The following is a 25,289-nucleotide window of genomic DNA, read 5'->3' as shown; positions in this document are numbered from 1 at the left end:
AGCATAGAGCAGTGAGTGCAGTCAGTGTGATGATTATCTAGCAGGGAAAGCACCAGCGGTCACAGCCCCTGTATGACACCAGTAATATGTTAGCATGGAGCAGTGTGTGCAGTCAGTGTGATGATTATCTAGCAGGGAAAGCACCAGCGCTCACAGCCCCTGTATGACACCAGTAATATGTTAGCATGGAGCAGTGTGTGCAGTCAGTGTGATGATTATCTAGCAGGGAAAGCACCAGCGCTCACAGCCCCTGTATGACACCAGTAATATGTTAGCATGGAGCAGTATGTGCAGTCCGTGTGATGATTAGCAGGGAAAGCACCAGCGGTCACAGCCCCTGTATGACACCAGTAATATGGTAGCATGGAGCAGTATGTGCAGTCCGTGTGATGATTAGCAGGGAAAGCACCAGCGGTCACAGCCCCTGTATGACACCAGTAATATGGTAGCATGGAGCAGTGTGTGCACTCAGTATGATGATTATATAACAGGGAAAGCACCAGCGGTCACAGCCCCTGTATGTCACCAGTAATATGGGAGCAGTGTGTGCAGTCAGTGTCTCTTATATAAAACAAGTGTATGTATGTATGTGTATATATATATATATATATATATCTTTATATATATATATATATAGGTTAAAATGAAGTTAGGGCCCATAAGGACGCCCACCTTACCTTATAAACATCTGTAATACTTTCCAAGTCTGCGAAACCATCGGTAACATCGGAGTCTCACGCACACTTGCACAAGGTCTGACCCTACTCAGACATTGCTAACCTCATTGCACTCAGTGAATGTCACACTCTCGGGTAGATTATGGATGTAACTGGTATTTGGGAGACGAGGAGACCTTTTTCTGAAGCGCAGAGTCTAATGTGCCGGCGGTGTTCTTCAGGGACCCCCGCTAGAAGGTGTGGACTTGGCTGTGTCTGACACACAGGTCGCGGCCCTCAGGATAGGTTTCCCTCTACAGGTGCTGGTGAGCTCTGGATAGAGCGGAGAAGACTTTCAGCATAGCTGACAGGAAGGGTCAGAATCTAACGGGCAAGACGGTTCCAGGGAGAAGACCTATGCAGGTCACGGAGGATAGCTGAGGTCAGAACCAGATTACCAATTGCAGTACCAGGGATCAGACGAAAACGGGTCAGGAACAGAGCCAAGGTCAGGAACAGATTGCAAGTACACAGGAATGCTGGAGTAAGGTAATGGAGCGTATACTCTGGCACCTGTCTCTTGCCAGACTCTCTCTTTTTTTTTTTTCAATATTCAATTTTTATTGATTTTCAAAAGAGAAGTATTGGACATATACATAATAGAAACATACAGAAAATAATAATAAAAAATAAAGAATGGGGGGGAAAAAAAAAATTACAGAAACAGCTGAAATCCACTTAGAAAGGTACATACAGTATAATTATATATTTGAATCAGAATAACTCTTAAATTCAAATACAGAAAATATAGCACTGATATGAAGAACATACATCCACTTAGTTGTGACCTCTTCCTTATATAATGACTTTTCAATGCTCAACTCGATAATCAATATTACCATATAACCTTATTGTAAATTGTGTCAAATAAAATCTTGAAAATATTATTGTATTTCATTCACATCAGTTAACTGGGCCACCTTTATGATTCCTATATTCGGTCCATACAAACCAGCGGACCAAGGGGTTAGAAATTGATGACGAGTATTTGGCACCTGCCATTTCAAATTCGTAATGGGCCTGGATTTTATTTTCAATAGCTTGTATGTTGGGAATAATATTAGATTTCCACTGTTGAGCTATTAGTAATTTTGTGGTGATTAATATATGTCCCATAACATAACGATCACTACTGGAAATGGGTCCCTGATATACATGGAAAATAGCTATTAAAGGATCTGGGTCTATAGAGATCTTCGATACCCGTGTTATGAGTTTAAATACTTGGCTCCATAGTGGACGTAGCATGGGACATGTCCAGAACATGTATGGTAATGTGCCTACCATCCCACAGTCTCGCCAACATAGACTGGAAACTGAAGGCCAAATCTTATGAAGTTTCTCTGGGGTTAGGTATCATCTATGTAGTAATTTATAGTATTGTTCTACATGAGAAACACATTTTGAGAGTGTAAAGCAGTTACGGAAGACTGACTGCCAGTTTTCTTCAGTCAAAGAGCATGACAGATCTGATTCCCATTTAATCAGAGAGGAGAATTTAGAGGGTTTTATGGAATCACATATAAGAGAGTACCACAAGGTTATGCTACCCTTAGATGTAATTATATCCATCCTTTTTTGTAAATATTTTGCTATTTTACTAATATGGTGAGGGGAATTTGTTGCATTATATAACCAGTGGCGTAATTGTAGAAATTTAAAGAAATCCTTTATTGGAATAGAAAACTTGTCACAAATCTGGGCAAAGGAGTTCAAGGTGTCTTCTGTAGTTATCACCCAGGGAGAGCGCCCCCCTGTCTATCCAGTTATCAAAACACAAATTTGGAATAAGGGCCGCAATTCCCCTAAGGGAGAGGTTAGTAGTGGGTAGAGAAAAGTCATTCAGTCTAGAAACTACATCGAGCCAAGCCTTTCTAGAAGACATAGTAGCTGTTAGATACTTTGTATTTTGGATATTACTGGATTGAGGCATCCATAGCATATTCATCAAAGGTAGTGGAAACATTGTGTCCCTCTAATATAACCCATGTTTTTGGTTTGTCTAATTCGAACCAATCTCCAATTTGGCTTATTAAACACGCTAACTGGTATATTTGCAGATTTGGAAATGCCAATCCCCCATTCCGTTTTGGCAAGGATAAGATATTCCTAGCTATTCTAGGCTTCTTACTTTTCCAGACATATGTAATAAACAGTTTAAGAAATTTATCCAATATATATCTTGGAACCAACACCGGAATTGTTCTAAAAAGATACATCAGCTTGGGAAGAAGCATCATTTTTAATGCAGCAATTCGTCCCAGCCAAGAAACCTCCTGCAGCATCCAATCTTTCAGTAATAAAGATAGCATGTTCAATAAAGGGAGGTAATTCCTAGATATTAGATAAAAAATTTGTGGGATAATTTGGATCTCTAAGTATTTAAGGCTCCCAGTTTTCCAAACATGAGTAAGATACCTTGAGCGAGGCAAGCATATTTGGTTCAATATTGATCGGGAGGGCTTCAATCTTGGATGTGTTCAATTTATAGTATGATACATGCGAATAATTCTCTATTAAGTCATGGAGTTTTGACAAACTAGAAATGGGATGGGTGAGTGTCAATAGCACATCATCTGCAAATAAACATATTTTATTGTGTACTCCTGCAATAATAGATCCTTGAATATCTGATGTGGATCTGATAGATTCTGCCAAAGGTTCAATAGCTTGTGCAAATATTCGCGGGGATAATGGACAGCCCTGGCGTGTGCCGTTATTTATATCAAACCCATTAGAAAGCATACCATTTGAAAACACTTTAGCTGTAGGATTAGAATATAGGGCCATTATAGAGGACAAGGCTCTATTACCTATTCCAAAGTGCTATAACACCGCCGTTAAATAACCCCAGTGGAGTCTATCGAAAGCCTCTGCATCCAGGGAAAGCACCAACAATGGCTCACCCGAACCGGAGAAGGCCTCGATCAGATCAATTACTTGTCTGGTACTGTCTGGGGCTTGGCGATCCAAGACAAACCCCACTTGGTCTTGGTGAATCGGAGGGTAGGAGTAATTTCAATCTATTTGCAATAAGTTTTGCGTAAATCTTAATATCCGTGTTTAATAATGCTATCGGGCGATAATTTGAAATAAAGGAGGGGTTCTTGCTTGGTTTTGGAAATGCCACTAATCTAGCTTTCAACATTTCCTTGGGTAGAGAGCCGCATTCTGAAACTTTATTAAAAAGGTTTGCCAATGTGGGATTCAACAATTCTCTGAATTCTTTATAAAATTTATTGATAAATCCATCTGGGCCCAGAGCTTTTTCTAAGGGTAGAGATTTAATCACTTCATCCACCTCTTTGATCGACCATGGCTCATTCAGAGAAGCGGCAGTTGTGTCATCCTAGGAAGGGAGTCGTAGGGTTCAGGAATTTATCAATATCTGTCGTGGCCGGTTGACATATTAGCGGATCTTTTAAATTGTATAATTTAGAATAGTAGTCGGCAAAGGCGTTTGCTATTTCATAAGGATCGGTTACTTTAGCTCCTTTGGAATTGTAAATCATCTTAACTCGTTCCCTAGCTATTTTGCGCCTTAATTTCCTTGCCAACATTCTTCCCGCCCTGTTGCCCTGGATATAATATTTGTTTTAATTTAAAAATATTTCTATGAACTCCTAAAGCCAGCACATTCCACTCTTCTCTAGTTTTTAGAAGTTCTCGATAAATTTTATCATTAAGAGGTGAATTTTTATGTCTGGCATCAAGGTCAGCCAATTTTACCTCTAAGTCTATTCTAGTCTTAATAGTGGTTTTTCTAAGTCTCGCCGCTGCTTGGATGGCTGATCCTCTCACCACCGCCTTGAGGGTGCACCAATGATTATCTAGAGAGGTGTCTTCTAGTTTATTTGTTTCCAAGTACATTTTAGTAGATTCCATAATGGTCTGTCTAGCCGTGGGATTATTCAGAAGGTGGGCACCCATACGCCATGGTCTAGACGGAATCTTATGTGACTCAACATCCCAATGTAAAACAAGGCCGAGTGATCTGACCTTGCAACTGGTAATATTATAGCTTTCCTGAATTGCTGCAATGTCCATTTATCTGACAATGCTAAATCTATCCTTGAGTAGGATCGGTGCACAAGGGAGTAGAATGTGTAGTCTCTGGTCATGGAGTTTTTTGCCCTCCATATATCATACTCTGATATTATTCTATTAAACACTTTAGAGTGGCTTAGAGCCTGCAGTGGCTATAGTTTATTAGTGGATGAAGATTTATCTAAGGAAGGGACTAGCACCATGCTGAAATATCCTACTAAAATAACCTGTCCCTTGCTATGTTGTTGGAGAATGGCACAGAATTTTCTTCAAAATACAGTTTATTTAGAGTTTGGGGCAAACACTGTGGCGATTGTGACTCCTGTTTTCTAATTTCCCTATCAAGATAAGGTAGCGGCCATTAGGGTCTACAATTTGGTCCTCTAGTGTAAATTGACAGGAACTTGCAAATAATATGGCCACTCCAGCTTTTTTTTGTGGACCATTGGACAAATACGATATTGGGTAATAATAATTAGTGAATTTCGGAGGATCTGAGCATATAAAATGGGTCTCTTGGACTGCAACTATATGGGCTTTATGTTTATGGAAAAAATTAAGGGCCAATCGCCTTTTGTTGGGCGAGTTTAGTCCTTTAACGACAATAGATTAACCATTGAGTCACTAAATCTAAAGGCACTTAATGTATTAGCCTTTTTAATTAACTTATAGCAAAACCTGCGATATGAGAAAAATAGTGAACACTGTAATATTACTTAAGATCATTCACGTTCGATCCTTGGACTTTTGACCAGCGATGCCGAGATATTCTCTAGGTTCCAAGCAACCATCAGCTGGATACCGTCTTCTGGTTATGATACTACTGTTGTTTTCCCATTTCGAGCCATCAGCAATTTGGTGGGGAAACCCCACCGATAGAGTATATTAGCTGGTCGTAGAGCCTTTGTAACAGAGTAGAAAGATCTGCGCTTAGCTAATGTAGATGCTGATAGGTCTCCATAAATTTGAAGATCGCCTAGCACAGGCCCTGCGATGTCGGAAGATCTTGCTGCTCGTAGCACGGCTTCTTTGATATGAATGTAATGGAGTCTCATGAGTGTATCTCTGGATGAGCCCTCTGGGGCATTTCTGGATTTAGGTAAACAGTGAATCCTATCTATCAGAAAGTCAGTTATGGTAACTGTAGGAAGTAGCTTCGTAAACAAATTAGTGGCATATTCTTTCAGATCTGAGTTGGTTACCGACTCTGGAATGCCCCTGATTTTGACATTGTTACATTGGGATCTATCTTCCATGTCTCCGACTTTATCTCTGAGGGTAGTCACTTCTGATTGAAGTTGTTCGTGTAGCGTTATTAAGTCATTGTGGGACTTGACCACTTCTCATTTATTTTGTAAGTGATCCGTCCATTCTCCCAGGCTATCTACTGACTGCTGATAGGTCTGCAGTGCAGATTTAAATTCCAAAGATATGTCGATTTAAAGGACGCCAATAGGAGCTTCATGGATCCCACTGTCAAGGGTGCATCATCGCCCAATGAGTCCCCATTTTCAGAGGGTAGTGCATGGGGTTTTGTGATTGGTTCAGTAGTGGAGGTAGTTTTAGGACCGCCGTCACTGGAATGTTAGAACCTTGCGCAGGGGAAGGCATTTTGAAGAAACTCACCGGCGGAACCTTTGTAGAATCTTTCTGGCGTTTAGGAGCCATCGCCACCGTTTTTATCTTCTTTTTCCTTTATCTTTCTCAACAGGAAAGTTGGCATTAACTATATGTGACAATCATATGGTGATGATATTCAGTAATGTATCAAGGAGCGGTGGGGGGAATCTGTGCATATATCACCATTACATCTGAAAATTTATTGAGAGGAAATTACCCGTCACCTAGTGAAGTAATCGGATCATATAGTATTGGGTTGAATCCTCAGCACTCAATAAAAATATTAGATAAATAATAGAAGCAGTGCACCATGTAGTAATAACAACCAGCCACAAGATGGAGCCAGAGTATCAACAATGATGAGTTAATCCAGCAGGAGACAAGATTTATATTGGCACTGCTCTTTTCCACTGCTGTAAAGTATAGGGGAATATTTGATGGTATATCTGTCCCCTTGTACTCACTCCCAATTTCTGGTGAGCAAGCCGTTAGTGCAGCCCGGGTCTCATCTCCCGCGAAGACGTCACCTGCCACGCTCCCCAGGGACCCCCACTTGGCCCTTATGCCAGAGGATGCCTGCCACTCCCCAGGCCTACCGGAGATCTGGAGATAGAGGTGAGCGGGTGTGTAAATGAGGTGGATGCCTCCAGCACTCTCTGCTGTAGTCCCCGTTAGTTGCGCTGCCGAAATTGCAGTGCAGCGCGTCCTTGCTGTTCAGACGCGGATCCGGCCAACCAAAATCGAGGTCCCAGCTTCACTGGATGCTGGAGGCCTCACCTGCGGTGGCTGAATATCACACCGCCCGGCTCTGAGTGCCTCACCGCCAGCATCCAGTGTAGGGGCAGATCTCCTGCTTGTCTAGGGGCAGTTTTCACCCTCCCTTGCGTTGGGTTTGTATATATTACCCCGCTTTTCCCTAAGGATTCAGCTGGAGCAAGTCCTCCACACGTCCGGCTCTGTTTGCCAGGCCACGCCCCCCCAGACACTCTTATAGGGAGGAGTTCTAATCACGCCCAAACATGACTACATGTTTGGCTCACCTGTCTCTTTAAATTTCCCTACAGGTTGGTGCTGCACTCCTAGGAGAGCTGCAAACGCCTGCTATTTATCTGCTGCACAGAGCCAGACACATCAGCAGTGGGCTCGAGGACTCCTCGTCTGCTGCCCGCCACCTGGGACGCTAGTGATTCTGGACCTGATAAGCAACAGCCAGAGTCCGGTGCACTGTGAATATTACTCCCCCTCTAGGGGTGGGCACCGAATGCCCCACAAATAGTTTGTTAGGAAACCTCTGGTGGAACTTCTGAAGCAGAGGTACATGAATATCTGAGGCCTTGACCCAGCAGTGCTCCTCAGGAACATACCCCCTGCAATCCACCAAGAACTGAACAACTTTAGAAACCCTGGAGTCCAATATCTGTTTCACCTCATACTCCTGATGGTCCACCGAAATCGCAGGAGGGCTGCAAGGTGCCAAGAAACGATTAAGCACCAGGGGTTTCTAGGAGGGACACATGAAATCCTTTGCATATTATAAGCGTACTAAGAAGTTTCTGACAGAATGACACTAGATTGATCACCTGAAAAATCTGGAAGGGTCCGATGTATCTGGGTGCAAACTTAATCATTGGGACTCTTAATCTCAGATTCTTGGTTGACAGTCAGACTTTATCATGAGGGTTCAGCACCGGAACCCTCCTCTTCCTGTCTGCAAACAGTTTATACCTTGAAGAGGCTTTTCACAATTCTTTACCTCCTTCCAGATTTTAAATAACCAGTTTACTGTACAACGCACGGCTGGCAGCGATACTGATTGAAGACCTGGTAACTCAGATAACCCTGGATGCAAACCGTACTGAGTAAAAAATGGAGAGTCCCCAGATGCCTCATGACACAGATTATTGCCCGCAAATTTAGCCCATGGCAACAGAGAGACCCAGTCATCCTGATTGACAGAAACAGCCACTCAAATGAATTTCTCCAATTCTCAGTTAATTCGCTCTGTCTGCCCATTAATCTGGGGATGATAGCCCGAAGAGAAGCTCAGATTGATGCCAAATTACCTGCAAAATGCTCTCCAAAATCTAGAGGTAAATAGCACCCCTTGGTCGGAAACAATGACTTTAGGAAACCCATCCAACCTAAAGATTTCTCTTATAAACACTTCCACCAACTTTGGTGCTGAAATTAGCCCTTTTAAAGGAACAAAGTGAGCAACCTTGCAGAACCTATCCACCACCACCAGGATAGTGTTGAACCCTTGGCATAAACCAATAAAAAAAAACGACCATCTGGACTGAAGATAATTTATACAGCGGGCCGTCTTGAGGTATCTAAAATTGTTATGATTGGTATAGACTGTCACTGGAAATTTAGATATCTCTAACAAGTATCACCACTCCTGAAGGGCCAATTTGATGGCTAGTATCTCTTTATCTCCAACAGCATAATGCCTCTCTGGTGCAGAGAACTTTCGGGAGAAGAACCCACAGAAGTACAACTTGTTTTCTTTATCCTTTTGCAACAAAACTGCCCCAACACCAACCATGGAGGCGTCCACCAGCAAGAAAAAGGACTGATCACAACTTGGTTGCCTTAGAATGGGTGCTGAAAGCAAGGCCGCAACTAGGGTGGCACGGCCGGTGTGCCCGCACAGAGCGCACATGCCCTGTGAGCAGAACTGTCCGCCTCCTCCCGCGATCACCCCCTCTATCTTGCCTCTCTCTGATCTACTGCGGCTGCCCGCTGCCATGTATAATAGTGGTGGTGGGGGGTAAAGATTGCTGGACGGAGTGGGGATGATGCCGGATCCCCCGCCCCCTTGGATAGTGCCGTCGGGATAGAGCACACTTCAGTGTCTAGTTACCCCACTGTGGACACCACTGTCCTTGATGTAAGGACCCTGGAGGAGGATGATTACCCCTAGAGTTGCCCGCCGATGGTCCTGCTGCTGGTGATATTCCCTGGGAGGTTTCACTGCACATCACATCCAGCTGGCTATGAGGTCTGTCCACACTGTTCCTGCTCTGCTCTTAGTGTTACTCTGCATGCTAGCACACAGGCTGTACAACAGAGTTCCCTCCTCAACTCAGCATGGACACAGCCATGTTGGATTCAATCGCCTTGCTCTCCTCCACCAGTCAGAGTGCTGCTGCCAGACCAGCTGATCACAGTACCAATCCTTGGGGACCCACCCCTATAAATTCAATTTCCTGACTGGCCTCCATTGCCAGTACAGCGTTGCTTCTGCTGAAGTTACAGCTTTGTGCTGAGCTCCCAGGTACTCTGTATCTGAACGGTTCCAGTCCGTGTGATTCCAGTTCAAAGTTTGGTGCAAGTCTCCATTCCATCAGTGGGTTATTCTGAGACTTGATCCTAACAACAACCATTGGTCACCAGCCGTTATCTCCAACCATCGGTCCAAAGCCGATATCTCCAACCATACTGTGTATATATTATAACACATATGTAATAAAAATACAGTGTACATATTATCACACATACAAAATAACAATATCATGTACAAATTATCACATATACGGAATAACAATACTGTGTATATATTATCACACATATGTAATAACAATACTGTGTATATATTATCACACATATGTAACAACAATACCATGTCTATATTATCGCACATATGTAATAACAATACCCTGTATATATTATCACACATATGTAATAATACCATGTATATATTATCACACATATGTAATAACAATACTGTGTATATATCACATGTAATATTACCATGTATATGTTATCACACATGTAATCACAATACCCTGTATATATGTAATAACAGTACTGTGTATAGATGAACATGATGTGCTATTGTATGGTCAGTAGATAAAAAAGTGAGGTTAGGCTGCAGGATGGTTAGGGTTAGACTGCAGGATCGTTATGGTCAGGCTGTGGGCTGACCACCACCTGTGTGATTGGGGTTAGACTGCAGGACAGTTAGGTTTAGGCTGCAGGATTGTTAGGCTCCAGGAAGGGTGGTTTAGGGTGTGGGTGGGATGGGTTAGTTTGCAGGAAGGTTAGGGTTAGCCTGTGGGAGGGTTAGACTGCAGGAGGGGTGGGTTAGGCTGCAGGACGGTTAGGGTTGGGCTGCGGAAGGGTTAGGCTGCAGGAGGGCTGGGTGAGGGATAGGCTGTGGGAAGGGTAGGTTAGACTGCAGGACAGTTAGGGTTAGACAGTGGGAGGGGTGGGTTAGGCTGCGGGAGGGCTGGGTAAGGGGAAGGCTGCTGGAGGAGTGGGTTACACTGCAGGACAGTTAGGGTTAGGCTGTGGGAGGGCTCAGTAAGGGTTAGGCTGCAGGAGGGGTGGCTTAGAGTTAGGCTGTGATAGGGTAAGGGTTAGGCTGCAGAAGGGCTAGGCTGTGGGAGGGGTCAGTTGGGTTGCAGGATGCTTAGCTTTAGGCTGTGGGAGTGGTGGGTTAGGGTTGATTTGGATTAAAATACTTACCAACATCCAATGCGATTCTGACCATTGCCACTATCATTGATGGAATTCCATCTATCCATTCCACATTGTCATGTATTGTATACTGGCTATGTAATGTGTGATGTTATTAGTCTATGTACATGGTCTTATTGCCCTCACTATCCAAGTCTCTGACCTTAGTTACTTCTTATTCCCATATAGAAATGATGAGAGTTAATAAGCTTTTACCATGATGCTCTGGGAGATGACTATACCAAGACCCAGAGATTGGGTGAGGAGGCAGATTTAGCCTCACTGGGTGCATGTTAGAGACTAGGGGGGAACCTGATGGATAATCTGTGATTATGGAATGAAAGCTGACACTGATGAGCAATAAGCCAGTTATTACACCCTACACAGAGCTAAATATAGATTACAGTAACAGTGTGTCTGTGTATGTGTATATACCAAATCACGTACACCGCTCATGATGATATAGTATAACTCCTAAGGCTAAAGGTTGAAAATAACAATTATTAAATAACACACAGATTAATCCGTTCTCATGGGGATCCCTCAACAAGAAGGACCTAACAATGGTGACATATTTATATATCAGTTTATTAAAAGCAAGATTTGAAACTAGCAGATGCAACGATCAGGGGTGGATCTAGACATTTCTTTTAGGTGGGGCAATTTAAGAATAATTTGCTCTTTGTAGAGTTCTGATATCTTCCGCATCCCGTCCCAGTAGTGAATAGTTCCCATTCAGTAGATGTATGGTCATTCTGCATCCCGTCCCAGTAGTGGATAGTTCCCTTTCAGTAGATGTAGGGTCATTCCGCATCCCATCCCAGTACTGGATAGTTCCCCTTCAGTAGATGTAGGGTCATTCCACATCCCATCCCAGTAGTGGATAGTTCCCCTTCAGTAGCTGTAGGATCATTCCGCATCAAATCAACACAATTTCCAAAAAAATTCTACCTTTCATTCTCTAGCTTCAATGAAATTTGGTATAATAAATTCTGTCATAGGTGTAAAGAAACCTCCCAAAATCTTAGGCTAATATGTACACTGGTTTTGAAGTTATATGCCCTTAAAACTGCAATTTTTTTATGAAAAAGCCTAATTTTTTAACTTTTGAAAAACACTCAAAAATTGTTCATACTATTGTTAATAAATCCCTAAGGTTTTATTTTGGGATTATGATGGGATCACGTGCATAAGAGCTTTCATTTTTGAGTGATTCATGAAAACTGTATTTGAGGAACTGCGACACCGGAGTGATGAGAACAGGTTTTCCTGTGAGACCATGCCTCATTATGTTAAACCACGCCCCCTTTTCATGCATGATGGATTTACAGTGTGCACGGGGGGTCACCAGACCCAGTGACGCCTCTGGCATTAGTGCTAGCAAAGATGTCTTTGATCCGTGCAGTCACTTTCAACTCCAGAGTTGGTAGCCAGACATGGTATAACTCATTCAGACATTTTTATGTATTTTCAGATTTGTCATTTTATTCAATCGCTTCTGGAGCCTTATGTCCCTCATATGAAGTGGACCCATAATCGCCTTTCTTAGTTTAGTTTCCATTGTTTCTTATAGGATTAGGCTTTTGTACTGGGATTTAGCGCTCACTAATCCTCTCTTACTGAAATGACCCCAAATACTGCGAGTTAATTACTTATTAGGTAAATACCCCTCTAATACGGAAATCTCTACTTTCAGCACAATTGCAAGAAATTCACATAAAATGACGTCACAGGGCTTACATCTCTGAAGGCCAGATAAAGCACATGGCGGTTGCCCAAAATGTAAGGACCCTAATGTATTGTTCTTTCCCAATTTCCGGAAATGTCCTAAAATTCAAAAATGTTTGTATCAAACTCGGTTTTATCAATACTATTTTTGGTTTACACTGATCCCTAGACCCCAGGGCACTGATAGTTTTGAATGTCTCTTCTTGGGGTCTGCACTCTCTACATAAACACCTTACCTCATTTCTTTATGTCCTCACGCTGGCTAATAAGGTGATTCTTTCTAAGTGGATGGAACGCTCTAACCCTAGGCCCGAACAAGTTCATGTTCTGCTTCTACATATGCTACACTTAGAGCATCAGTCCACTCTTCCTGATGTGCAGAGAAATGTAACCTGATGTTATAATATATGGGGTACTTATATGGTATCTTTAGGCCACTATGAAGATGGCTATGTCCTTCTCTTCCTGTTTTTATGTATGACTTTTGGTTCTTTATGCACCGTCATGTACTCTGTACGGTTCCTGATTATGATGTTCATATATCTTATTTGTTGTGTTGTCTTTGTTGCCATCATAGTGTTTGTTTTTGTTAAAAAACTCAATAAATATTTTCAAAAAAAGTGTTTTTAATACATTATCCACATTGCATACAACTACACCTAACACTTTTATACAGTGCACGTCCATCAGGTCTATGTACATACACTGGTATGCCTCAGTGGGGACTGTTCTTGCATTCCAAAAGGTATCTGACTACATAGGGAAGTATACATTTTCTTATTGTCATCTTTTATGTATGAGAAATAATGCTCATGTCCATCTGTAAATAAGCCCCTTAGTATATAAACAGAATATGGTAAACAGAAGTAAAGACAATTTTTTTTTTTATCAAGAACATTTCTCACCTTTGGAACATTTAGAATATTGTTACAACTCCATTTTAGGTTCAACAGTTCACGGACATTGCATTTCTCCTGTGCGTTTTCTGATGTTTAACAACAGATGATTTATGTGTAAAACATTTCCCACACTCAGAACATGGATATGGTTTCTCACCTGTGTGACTTTGCTGATGTCTAACAAGAGTTGATTTCTCTGTAAAACATTTCCTACACTCAGAGCATGGGAATGGTTTCTCACCTGTGTGATGTCTCTGATGTCTAACAAGAGTAGATTTATCTGTAAAACATTTTCCACACTCAGAACATGGAACTGTCTTCTCATCTGTGTGATGTCTCTGATGTCTAACAAGAGTTGATTTTGCTGTAAAACATTTTCCACACTCAGAGCATGGGAATAGTTTCTCGCCTGTGTGACTTCTCTGATGTTTAACAAGAATTGATTTCTGTGTAAAACATTTCCTACACTGAGAGCATGAGAATGGTTTCTCACCTGTGTGAGTTCTCTGATGCTTAACAAGAATTGATTTCTGTGTAAAACATTTTCCACACTGAGAGCATGAGAATGGTTTCTCACCTGTGTGAGTTCTCTGATGTTTAACAAGAGTTGATTTCTCTGTAAAACATTTTCCACACTCAGAGCATGGAAATGGTTTCTTCCCTATATGATTTCTCAGATGGGTAACAAGATGTGATTTCTGTGTAAAACATTTCCCACACTCTGAGCATGGAAATGGTTTCTCACCTGTGTGACTTCTCTTATGTATAACAAGATATGATTTCTTTCTAAACCATTTCCCACACTCCAAGCATGGGAATGGTTTCTCACCTGTGTGACTTCTCTGATGTCTAACAAGAACTGATTTGTATGTAAACCATTTCCCACACTCAGAGCATGGAAATAACATCTCTCCTGCCTTAGCTTTCCCTGTGGAAGAGGGAAATATTTTATCTGTACTAGAAGTTCCAATATCAGAGTTATCTGGAGAACATTCTTCATGAGTAGAGGGATGAGATGACACATCTGCACGGTGATGTACTGGGTATATAATGGGGCTTTCTCGTGAGGAATCTTCTGTGATGTCATTGCCTTCTATCTCACAATCTGGAGAGAGCATGGGAAATTCCTCTGAGACATTCCTGCTGTTACATCCATGTGCTGGAAATAAAATACATGGTAATATGAATGTTTTCCCTATGACAAGTTTACTTTGCCCAATAAAGACTATAGTTAAAAGTCCCAGAATTACCACCAAATAGATACATTGAAGATGCTGCAAGGTACAATGTATAACTCATTACTGACTTTGTAAGTTGCCCTACACACACAATACTCTAACATTAGGATATAACATAAAATGCACCAACAAACACTTTTTGAGCCAGTCTGGTTTAGGAAATATGGGAAAAATCCAGCACGGGGACCCCCCATATTTCAATGAACCAGCATCGGTCTCTTGTGCCAGTCCAGTTTAGCATATACAGTGAAAACAATACAAAGGGGGACTCCTGTATTACCATCAACCAGCTCTAATTAGCTGGGGCTCATGTCACAGCAAGGAGACACAATTCACAGGGTCCCCTGGCCAAAGCATCAACTCCCCTAACTAGTCAGCTTAGGACTGGGATTCCATGGGAAGTAGGCCCACCCAAAAAAAAGGGGAACCCCCTTCCAAGTATACCCCAGGGTGATAGCCCGGCGTTATTCCCCACACCCCTAGTACCTTTGGTGCAGGGTTAATTGTGTAAAAATAGAATAAATATCGTCCATTACACTGGGACTACTGTCCCCAGAATGTTGGCAATTAGAGATCCGCAAGTGCCGACATTCTGAGACCTAAGGGCCTGCTGGTACATCTAGTCTTACTGTAAAGAAAATATTGACCATACATGACACACACACACTGAATGTGGTATTAGTTTAATACATGTTATGATAGGGAAAATGGGAATCGGGATAGACTTCTGCACTAGTAGTTGTGAAGGTATGCAAATTACAACCCTAATAATAAGAAATTGTAAATCTAAATATTTATAAAGTCCTGGGGCGTGGTGCCAGGGACAATGATAATCTTATAGGATAGAGAAAAGGAAACAGAAATGTCCTCTTTGTTGGCGCACTTACTAGAATATTTCTTAAAAATTAACTTTTATTATTCATGTTAAAATTGGTATACAATCTCTCCAGTGAAATATTGGGTACAGATAAAAATGTAATAAAAATGTAAAATGTAAAAATGTATATAATATTAAAACATCTTTGGTCTTATTATATAATGCCTCATCTAGAATTCCACCTGCGCGTGCAATAGCAACTGAAAAACAAATTCCTGTGAATTAAATCAAATATATCAGAGTATAAATCACACCATATATAGATCAAGATTGGTAAGTTAATAATGCATTTAATTGGGACCAACTATATGTGGAGAGGTACTTGTACTTGGAGCCTTGGACGTCTAGTGACAAAGCACAGGCACAGAATGTTATCAAAGAAGGATAGTTATACCCTGGGTCAACGCGGTAATTGGCTGGTGCAGTCAGGTGCACATTAGCCTGGCTGCCACTGGGTAATAGCGGTAACCTGACCAGGTCCAAAATTGCGGCGCCCAGTGTCCGGAGCCAGTGGGAATGCCGTCTGAGCTTCTAGGCCCTTGTGATGACCACCTTGCTGAGGGCCTGCCAACAGCGCACTCTCCTGAATCCCGCCATGATGTGAGGAGGAGACTGGTAAGATCCCTGGGCTGGTAACATACAGTGACATGATGTGAGGAGGAGAGCAGGAGTATAATAGGGGCTGATGGCTCCTGATGTATGAGATACACCAGAGAGTGTGAGGAGGAGACTGGTCATATCTCTGGGCTGGTAACATACAGTGACATGATGTGAGGGGAGAGCAGGAGTATAATAGGGGATGATGGCTCCTGATGTATGAGATACACCAGAGAGTGTGGGGAGGAGACTGGTCAGATCTCTGGGCTGGTAACACACAGTGACATGATGTGAGGAGGAGAGCAGGAGTATAATAGGGGCTGATGGCTCCTGATGAATGAGATACACCAGAGAGTATGGGGAGGAGACTGGTCAGATCTCTGGGCTGGTAACACACAGTGACATGATGTGAGGGGGAGAGCAGGAGTATAATAGGGGCTGATGGCTCCTGATGTATGAGATACACCAGAGAGTGTGGGGAGGAGACTGGTCAGATCTCTGGGCTGGTAACACACAGTGACATGATGTGAGGAGGAGAGCAGGAGTATAATAGGGGCTGATGGCTCCTGATGAATGAGATACACCAGAGAGTGTGGGGAGGAGACTGGTCAGATCTCTGGGCTGGTAACACACAGTGACATGATGTGAGGGGGAGAGCAGGAGTGTAATAGGGGCTGATGGCTCCTGATGTATGAGATACACCAGAGAGTGTGGGGAGGAGACTGGTCAGATCTCTGGGCTGGTAACACACAGTGACATGATGTGAGGGGGAGAGCAGGAGTATAATAGGGGCTGATGGCTCCTGATGTATGAGATACACCAGAGTGTGAGGAGGAGACTGGTCAGATCTCTGGGCTGGTAACATACAGTGACATGATGTGAGGAGGAGAGCAGGAGTATAATAGGGGCTGATGGCTCCTGATGTATGAGATACACCAGAGAGTATAAATTTCCCAGATTAGTTTGTACTGACAGATGAGGGTGTAGGATAAGAGATTGTTGTAGTAACTGAACAAGTAGAATATGTGACTCTTTTCTGTAATAAGTGTTCATTACTCACCTGTGCTGATATCTGTAGGGATTTCCTCCTCCTTACACTGCTGATCACCCCTCACATACGTCTCTTCTTCTCCCTGTATATCTTCTGTCTTTATATTAGTCACATACGTCTCTTCTTTTCCCTCTATATCTTCAACTTTAATATCATCAAAATCTTCACTCTAAATGACCCATAAAAAATAATGTCTGATTTAATTTAGACCACAGGTTCTCAAACTCGGTCCTCAGGATCCCAAACAGTGCATGGTTTCCAGGTCTCCCCACATAATCACAAATAAAATAAATTAGCTCCACCTGTAGATCTCTTAAAATGTGTCAGTGAAAACACCTGTGCACCTGCTGGGTGATCTGGAAGACGTGAGCTGTATGGGGTCCTGAGGACAGAGTTTGAGAACCACTGATTTAGACTAAACAGTACAATATCAGTGTATAAGACACACACAGCTGCTCTACAGATCATATAGAGAAAGTCACTGTGGTATATTTTTGAGACCCTAAATTCCATCTACCTGATGCTCCTGTGGGATCCTGTGATTCTCCTCTGTACAATCCTGTGAATACAGAGGACGATAACATCTCTCTGGGGTATTTCTGTTACTGGGTCCATCTGTAGGAGACACGCATATATATATGTGATTATCAGATGATGTGTATATAGAGGGCCCCCATACCTGCTCTCCCCTGTACAATAAATTATAGTCTCCTCTTACCCAGTGATGTGAGGGGCCGGTGATTCTCCATCATCACGTCCTTGTACAGACCCCTGTGTTCCTCTATATACTCCCCCTCCTGCATGGAGACATAGACAGTGACGTCCTGACACCTTATAGGAACCTGACACAATGATACAGTCATCACCCAGACACATCCCCTGGTGTTACTGTATAATGTCCCATTCCCAGCAGTCACCTCTCCAGTCATCACACAGACACCTCCCCTGGTGTTACTGTATAATGTCCCATTCCCAGCAGTCACCTCTCCAGTCATCACACAGACACATCCCCCGGTGTTACTGTATAATGTCCCATTCCCAGCAGTCACCTCTCCAGTCATCACCCAGACACATCCCCCGGTGTTACTGTATAATGTCCCATTCCCAGCAGTCACCTCTCCAGTCATCACCCAGACACATCCCCTGGTGTTACTGTATAATGTCCCATTCCCAGCAGTCACCTCTCCAGTCATCACCCAGACACATCCACTGGTGTTACTGTATAATGTCCCATTCCCAGCAGTCACCTCTCCAGTCATCACCCAGACACATCCCCTGGTGTTACTGTATAATGTCCCATTGCTAGCAGTCACCTCTCCAGTCATCACACAGACACATCCCCCGGTGTTACTGTATAATGTCCCATTCCCAGCAGTCACCTCTCCAGTCATCACCCAGACACATCCCCTGGTGTTACTGTATAATGTCCCATTGCTAGCAGTCACCTCTCCAGTCATCACCCAGACACATCCCCTGGTGTTACTGTATAATGTCCCATTCCCAGAAGTCACCTCTCCAGTCAGCAGCTGAATGATCTTGTTGGCGAGTTCCAGGATCTTCTGGTCATTGTCTCTCTCATGTATCAGTGAGTGAGGTGGAGGCACCGTGATGGGGCGTTGGGCCCTGCTCAGTACTCCTGACACATGGGGAGAGCTGCTGGGTGTCTCACAGTCACCGGATGTCTTCTTCACTACTGTGTAATCCTGTGTATTGGGGGAGACACCAAATATCACTGCATACATTCCCAGATATCACTGTAACAGTCCCAGACCCACTCACCTCCCCAGTCATGTCCCTGTATTACTACTATAGATATAAGTGATGTCACTGTGACACTCCCAGATCCCCTCACCTCCCCAGTCATGTCCCTGTATTATTACTATAGATATAAGTGATGTCACTGTGACACTCCCAGATCCCCTCACCTCCCCAGTCATGTCCCTGTATTATTACTATAGATATAAGTGATGTCACTGTGACACTCCCAGATCCTCTCTCCTCCCCAGTCATGTCCCTGTATTATTACTATAGATATAAGTGATGTCACTGTGACACTCCCAGATCCCCTCACCTCCCCAGTCATCTCCCTGTATTATTACTATAGATATAAGTGATGTCACTGTGATACTCCTAGACCCTCTCACCTCCCCAGTCAGCAGGTAGATGATCTCCAGGGTGAGATTTAGTATCCTCTCAGTCATGTGACTCCTGTCCGTGTCCATCCTCAGTGATTAGTGATTTATACAGGACACGTCTCACCCTCACGTGACTTCTCTAGTAACAAGGATCTGACTCCTCAGTGAACAGATATCTAGGAATAAATATATTTATTAGAAGTTATTTCTTACCAGTTATTTATGTAGTGAGCACACATTACAGCGCTTTACAGGGAATATTTAGTCACAACTGTCCCTGCCCCAGGGGAGCTTACAATCTACATTTCCTACCACACGGACACACACACTAGGGGTACTTTTAAAATAAACCAACTAACCTACCAGTATGCACATGGAAGACACCAATGCAAACACAATAAGAACATACAAACTCCACACTGACAGGGTTTTGGTCGGGATTTGAATTCACAACCTCAGTGCTGAGTAGTAATGCTGTCCATTACGCTATCATGTTGCCCATATAAACATAAAAGTATACTGAGTATCCCTTCATTCCCAAAAACAGTCTTGTGACCCAGCTTTATGGCGCTGCTCTGTGACCACCACACGGCATTGCTGGAGGTTACACCAATGTTTCACTCATGGCCCAGAGTCCTGGACCTCCAAGACACATACTTGATGCAATTTGCCTGAGGAAGCGGACCTGATCCGTGTATAGGGGGTTACACAGACACTCCCAGGTGCCCCCTCTATTAGTGATTGGATAACCATGGTTGGCTTGAGCCCTCCTGGGTGAGAGGGTTAATAGTCCCCTCCCTAGATATGATGATGTTGCCCCCCAGTGTTGGAGTAAAATTAATGGATGACTTGTTATTGTGGACGCCTTGTATGCAGATGATCTCCCTCTGGGTGTGTGTTTTGCAGGGACTCCTTCAAAATGTTGCTGTGAGGCCACAAAGCTCTAGCTACACCGATGGTACTAGAAGCTTATTCTGGGAGCTGGACAAGATAGAATTAGTAATCTAACACCTGTTCTGTCAACTCAAACACATAGGACTACTGCTCCAACACCTATTCCAGCAGCTGGAAAGAAGGGCTCGGGTACTTAGAGCCCCATGCCGGCACCCAGAATGGATGGTAAGATACTGGGAGACCCAATGAGGCAGCTGGATGGGATGGATAATGTTCCCGTATACCTATTCCGGCACACAGAACTGCTTGCTAACGTACCCAAAGCTCCATTCTGGCACCAGGAACAGATGGCTAATGCACAATGTGCTCCATTCCGGCACCTGGACCTGCTGGATAATGTACTCAGGGCTGCGCACTTGGGGGAATTCAGCGTGAAGGATGCGATGAGACATTCCGGAGCCCATCTGCACTGTGAGGTTTTCTCTCGCAGAGGTCCAATGTCAGCCCTACTGTACATGGCAGATCTATGCGCAGCCAGGCATCACCTTCTAGCAATCCCACCTGGCAAATGTAAATCTGTATTCATATGTGATAGGAAGAATTGAATTGTATCATGTATTTGCCCTTACATGGCTTCTATTGCAGCCTGGTGCTGGTACCGAAATTATGTTGGAACCCTACTCGTTTTGTTCCACATCATTTTAGGTACCAGGACTACCTGACAAGTCTGGGGCTGGTTAGGCTTTTTGGGGGGGGACTCTATGTCATTTTTTAAATATATTTTAACCCGTTTTTTACAGGTACACATTAGTTGTCTTAGCAGATGGGGGATGGTGTCATTGGCAATGGTCACCACTCCTCGCCTTTTCAGGACACAAGGGCAGACCTTGAGCTGACTGCTTAAATGGCTAACAGAGTGTCCTTTATTATTGTAATGAAAGGCTCTTGCTTGCTTTGGGGGAATGTACTTGATGCACTGTGTGCGACTCCCGACCCAGTGGGTATGCATAGCACTATGATCTTCTATACGCCACGGCATAGCATGACTGGCTTATGGAGCGGCTCCACTGGGCTCGTGCCAGAGATCCCATTGCAACCCCCGGAGCTGGCCGAAAACACCGTACTGACGTGCCAACAGTGCCGAAAGTGTGCGTTTTCAAGTGCACAATCAGTTTGTAATACAGAGACCTCGCTTTTAAACAGAACCCACTACTAGTTTCACTATAGTGTCTAAGTCTGGGACAGCGCCGCAAGTGTGCAACTTCAACCGCACAGTCAGTTTGTAATACAGAGATCCCTCTTTCAAACAGCCCGCTACTACAGTAGTTCCTAAAGTCATCATGAAATCACTATAGTGTTTACTATAAGTCTGGGATGCACTGTGTGTGACTACCGAACCCACTCGGCATGCGTAGTACTATGATCCTGCGTACGCCACAGCATAGCGTGACTGGCGTATGGAGCGCCTCCACTGGGCATGTGCCAATTAACCCATTGCAACCCCCGGAGCTGGCAGCCACCACAGTGCCAACGTGCCGACAGTGCCGCAAGTGTGCCTTTTAAAACGCTGAGTTTGTAATGCCACACTTTTAAACAGCTATATACTATAGTGTCAAGGTCTGGGACAGTGCTGACAGTGGCAAAAAAAATTATTATTTTCCAGGGTTCGAACCCGGGACAAGCACTGTTGCAAAGTAATGACCTAACCTCTAGCCCACACGCCAGTTATATCATGAACCGCACATAGCGGGCTCATCTTTGTGCTCTCCACCCTCCCGCTGCTGTTTTTAATAATAAAATAAATGTGTCCTCCTTTCAAAATATTATACTAGTACATACAGTATATACACAGTACCTCATAATAGTTTCATCTTCGCAAAAAGTGGGCACCATCCCAATTGGTTGCGAAGTATACCAACTGGACAGTTCAAAAGAATTAGGATAAATTGTTCAAACATAACAGATTATGACAAACAGGGACAGACATTAAGAGAACTACTAGAAAAACAATATAATGGTGCATACACACGGTCAGATTTTTCCTTCAGATATGAACGATAATGATTTAAAAATCGTTCAGTCGTTCATATCTGAAGGAAAATCGTTCATATCTGACATGCCTGAATGATGGACGATCAACGATGCGCGTTCCCGATGGTCAGATAACGATTTCTGACATCTGATGTGTTTGCAGTCAGACTTGGACGATTCCATTCATTTTAATGCAGTCAAAAATCGTTCAATCGTTCAAAACTTTGGTAAAATCGTTCAAATCGTTCAAAACTTTGGTAAAATCGTTCAAATCATTTAATCGTTCAATCGTTCATCTGACAAATCTGACAAGTCTGACAAATCTGACCGTGTGTACGCTCCATAATAGAGAGCAAGTAGACAATGCCTTCAAGATGATAAGAGAAACAGAGAGAGAACCACTCCTGAAGTACAAAAAGAAGGAAAAACCACTAGGAATATCCAAAGACATTTTCTTTGTTACTCAATATAACAAACAAGCTAATCTAATAAAGAAAATTATCAATAAGAACTGGCCGATCCTACTACAAGATGAAATACTCTCCACAATTCTTCCACCAAAACCTAAAGTAGTCTACAGGAAGGCACCAGATGTCAAGACAAAACTGGTTAGAAACCATATTCCCCCAAAAAGTCTCAAACAGACCGCGATAAATAGTGACAAAATTGTAGGTGGTTTCTATTATTGTGATGCAGGTTTTGCCTGCACCATCACATACAGAAGGAGCACTAAACCAACACACACAGTGATATCAACAACTAATCAACATGAATTCAAAATCAAAGATACCATATCTTCAACAGCAAGGGAGTCATATATGTGCTAGAATGCCCCTGCCCAAAACAGTATTAAGGCAGGACAATCAGATCATTAAAAAATAGGTTAAACGAACATGTGCAAAATATCAAAAAGGGGACAGAGGCCCATCCCTTCTCCTCACACTTCCAAAAACACCCCAACTGTGACCCAAAACAACTGAAATTTACAGGCATCAAAATCGTAAAACCAAACTGGAGGTGAGGAGATTTCATCAAGGCAATAGGGAGGAACTAAAATACATGATAGAGATGGGGACATTACACCCTAGAGGTTTGAACCGTGATAATGAGATTCGGTCCATCATATGCAAGTAAGGTGCTTGCAGGTCGTTTTCAATAAGACTCATTTTCCCATTCACTCAGTGAAAAGCAGGTCATGATAAATAAGTGTTCATAGACTGCATACATATTTCAAATCAACATCCTAATATCCACTTTATACACGATTATGGATTAGAATTTGAATGATTCACTTTGCAAAGTCAGGTACGTTTGCAGCTACATCACATCTGCAACACTGAACCACCAAATGGCAAGTTAAAGGTGAAAACAAGACTGAATTAATGAACCAATAAGAGACCTGAATCACCCAACCAATCAGGAAAGGGGTGTGTCAGAACAGGGCTTATAACCCACTCGGGACTGATCCACATACTACTCTAAACATCTCCCAGAGGAAGGTCCGTACAGGGATTGAAACGCGTTCCAGACACGACTGCGCCACCTGCATTATAGTAACATCTGCACCACGTGTATTATAGTAACTAAGTCTGAGCCACCTGTATTATAGTAACAACGGGGTCTGCACCTTCTGTATTATAGTAACAACTGAGTCTGTGCCACCTGTATTATAGTAATAACGGGGTCAGCACCACCTGTATTATAGTAACATCTGCACCACGTGAATTATAATAACTAAGTCTGAGCCACTTGACGCCTCTCCCTCCGCCCACTGCGGGAGCCGGAAGGCGGAGCTGATGAGTGACCTCCAGCCCTGGTCCCCTCCGTGGATGCAGCAGCCAATGAGAGTCTGTCTGACCCTGGCTGCTAAAACAAACACACCGCCGTGTACGACAGCACTACCGGGCGCCGGCGGTGCGATTTGTCACTGTGTTGTGTGGTCCGCACTGCACATACTGACAGAGGTGACCTGGACCGCAGCCAGCGGCGCTACCCCACTGATTGGCAGGCAGGGGGGGTTTCTGGGTGCTCAGAACCCCCCCCCCCCCCCCGCGTGCACACATGCCCCCTCTATGTGATTATACCTGCAGGGAGGAAGACTGTTATCACCACCTAATAATACAGATTAGCACCAGGACTGTCACCATCCTACCTGCCCTCCCCTGCAGCAGTCTCCCCGGTGTCTCTCTGCTCCTATTGTGCCCCCTCTCCCCGGCAGCAGCAGCAGCAGCAGCAGAGGATGAGACAATGACTGAGTGACTCTGTGTCTACAGCGCTGCCCGGAGGAGATCACGTGATAAATAGGGGGCAGGGCTCAGACCAGGAGAAAATGGCCGCCGCTCCCATAGTAACTGCCGGACCTGGTATACAAGAAAATGGCCGCCCACCTCCTGCACTGGGGACATGTGTGGTCAGAGTCATTACAGAGCGGATCACATGATGCCACAGATACCGAAGGGGAGGGGGGGGGGAGAAGCGACAGCCAATCGTAAGGCTGTAATGAGAAGAGCCAATCAGATTGCACAAAATACACAACAGAGAGAGACCCTAACACGTGACGTTGCGGAGAGGGCGGGGCTACATAGCGAGAGATTCCAGATACCTCAGCCGCCATTTTATCCATCCGGCAACATCTCTGGTGATTATGTCATGTGACTTCTTATATGATATCTGTGATATTATTATTATTATATAGGGGAGAGAGGACTGTACAGTGATATATGAGGGGGAATAACACAGCTCCCAGCACACACTGATATGTTTTATTATTATTATATAGGGGGGAGGGGACTGTACAGTGATATATGAGGGGGAATAACACAGCTCCCAGCACACACTGATATGTGGTATTATTATTATATAGGGGAGAGGGGACCGTACAGTGATATATGAGGGGAAATAACAGCTCCCAGCACACACTGATATGTTTTATTATTATTATATAGGGGGGAGGGGACTGTACAGTGATATATGAGGGGGAATAACACAGCTC

General features: G+C 43.5%; 2 protein-coding genes across 4 annotated transcripts in view; one reads left to right on the top strand and one right to left on the bottom strand.

The window, feature by feature from the left end:
- Positions 1-25,289, bottom strand: part of LOC148442587 (uncharacterized) — a 113,913-nt gene that overhangs the window by 37,470 nt on the left and 51,154 nt on the right. The window contains exon 6 of the mRNA XM_088463777.1: positions 13,556-14,323. Coding sequence (XP_088319903.1) covers positions 13,556-14,323 — 768 coding nt within the window. The remainder of the gene's footprint in view (positions 1-13,555; positions 14,324-25,289) is intronic.
- LOC148442588 (uncharacterized) overlaps positions 1-25,289 on the top strand; it is a 60,605-nt gene that overhangs the window by 12,498 nt on the left and 22,818 nt on the right. For 2 of the 3 annotated variants that reach the window (XM_088463763.1, XM_088463762.1), the window contains exon 1: positions 24,868-24,935. The exons of the other annotated variant lie outside the window; for it this stretch is intronic. The gene's annotated coding sequence lies outside the window, so the exon portion shown is untranslated. Of the gene's footprint in view, positions 1-24,867; positions 24,936-25,289 lie in introns of those variants that run through there. 3 annotated transcript variants of the gene reach the window in all.

Source organism: Taudactylus pleione, unplaced genomic scaffold, assembly GCF_031769625.1.
Source record: "Taudactylus pleione unplaced genomic scaffold, aTauple2 ptg001443l, whole genome shotgun sequence".
In the NCBI taxonomy this organism is placed as follows: domain Eukaryota; kingdom Metazoa; phylum Chordata; class Amphibia; order Anura; family Myobatrachidae; genus Taudactylus; species Taudactylus pleione.
This window is presented reverse-complemented; position numbering and strand designations above follow the sequence as displayed.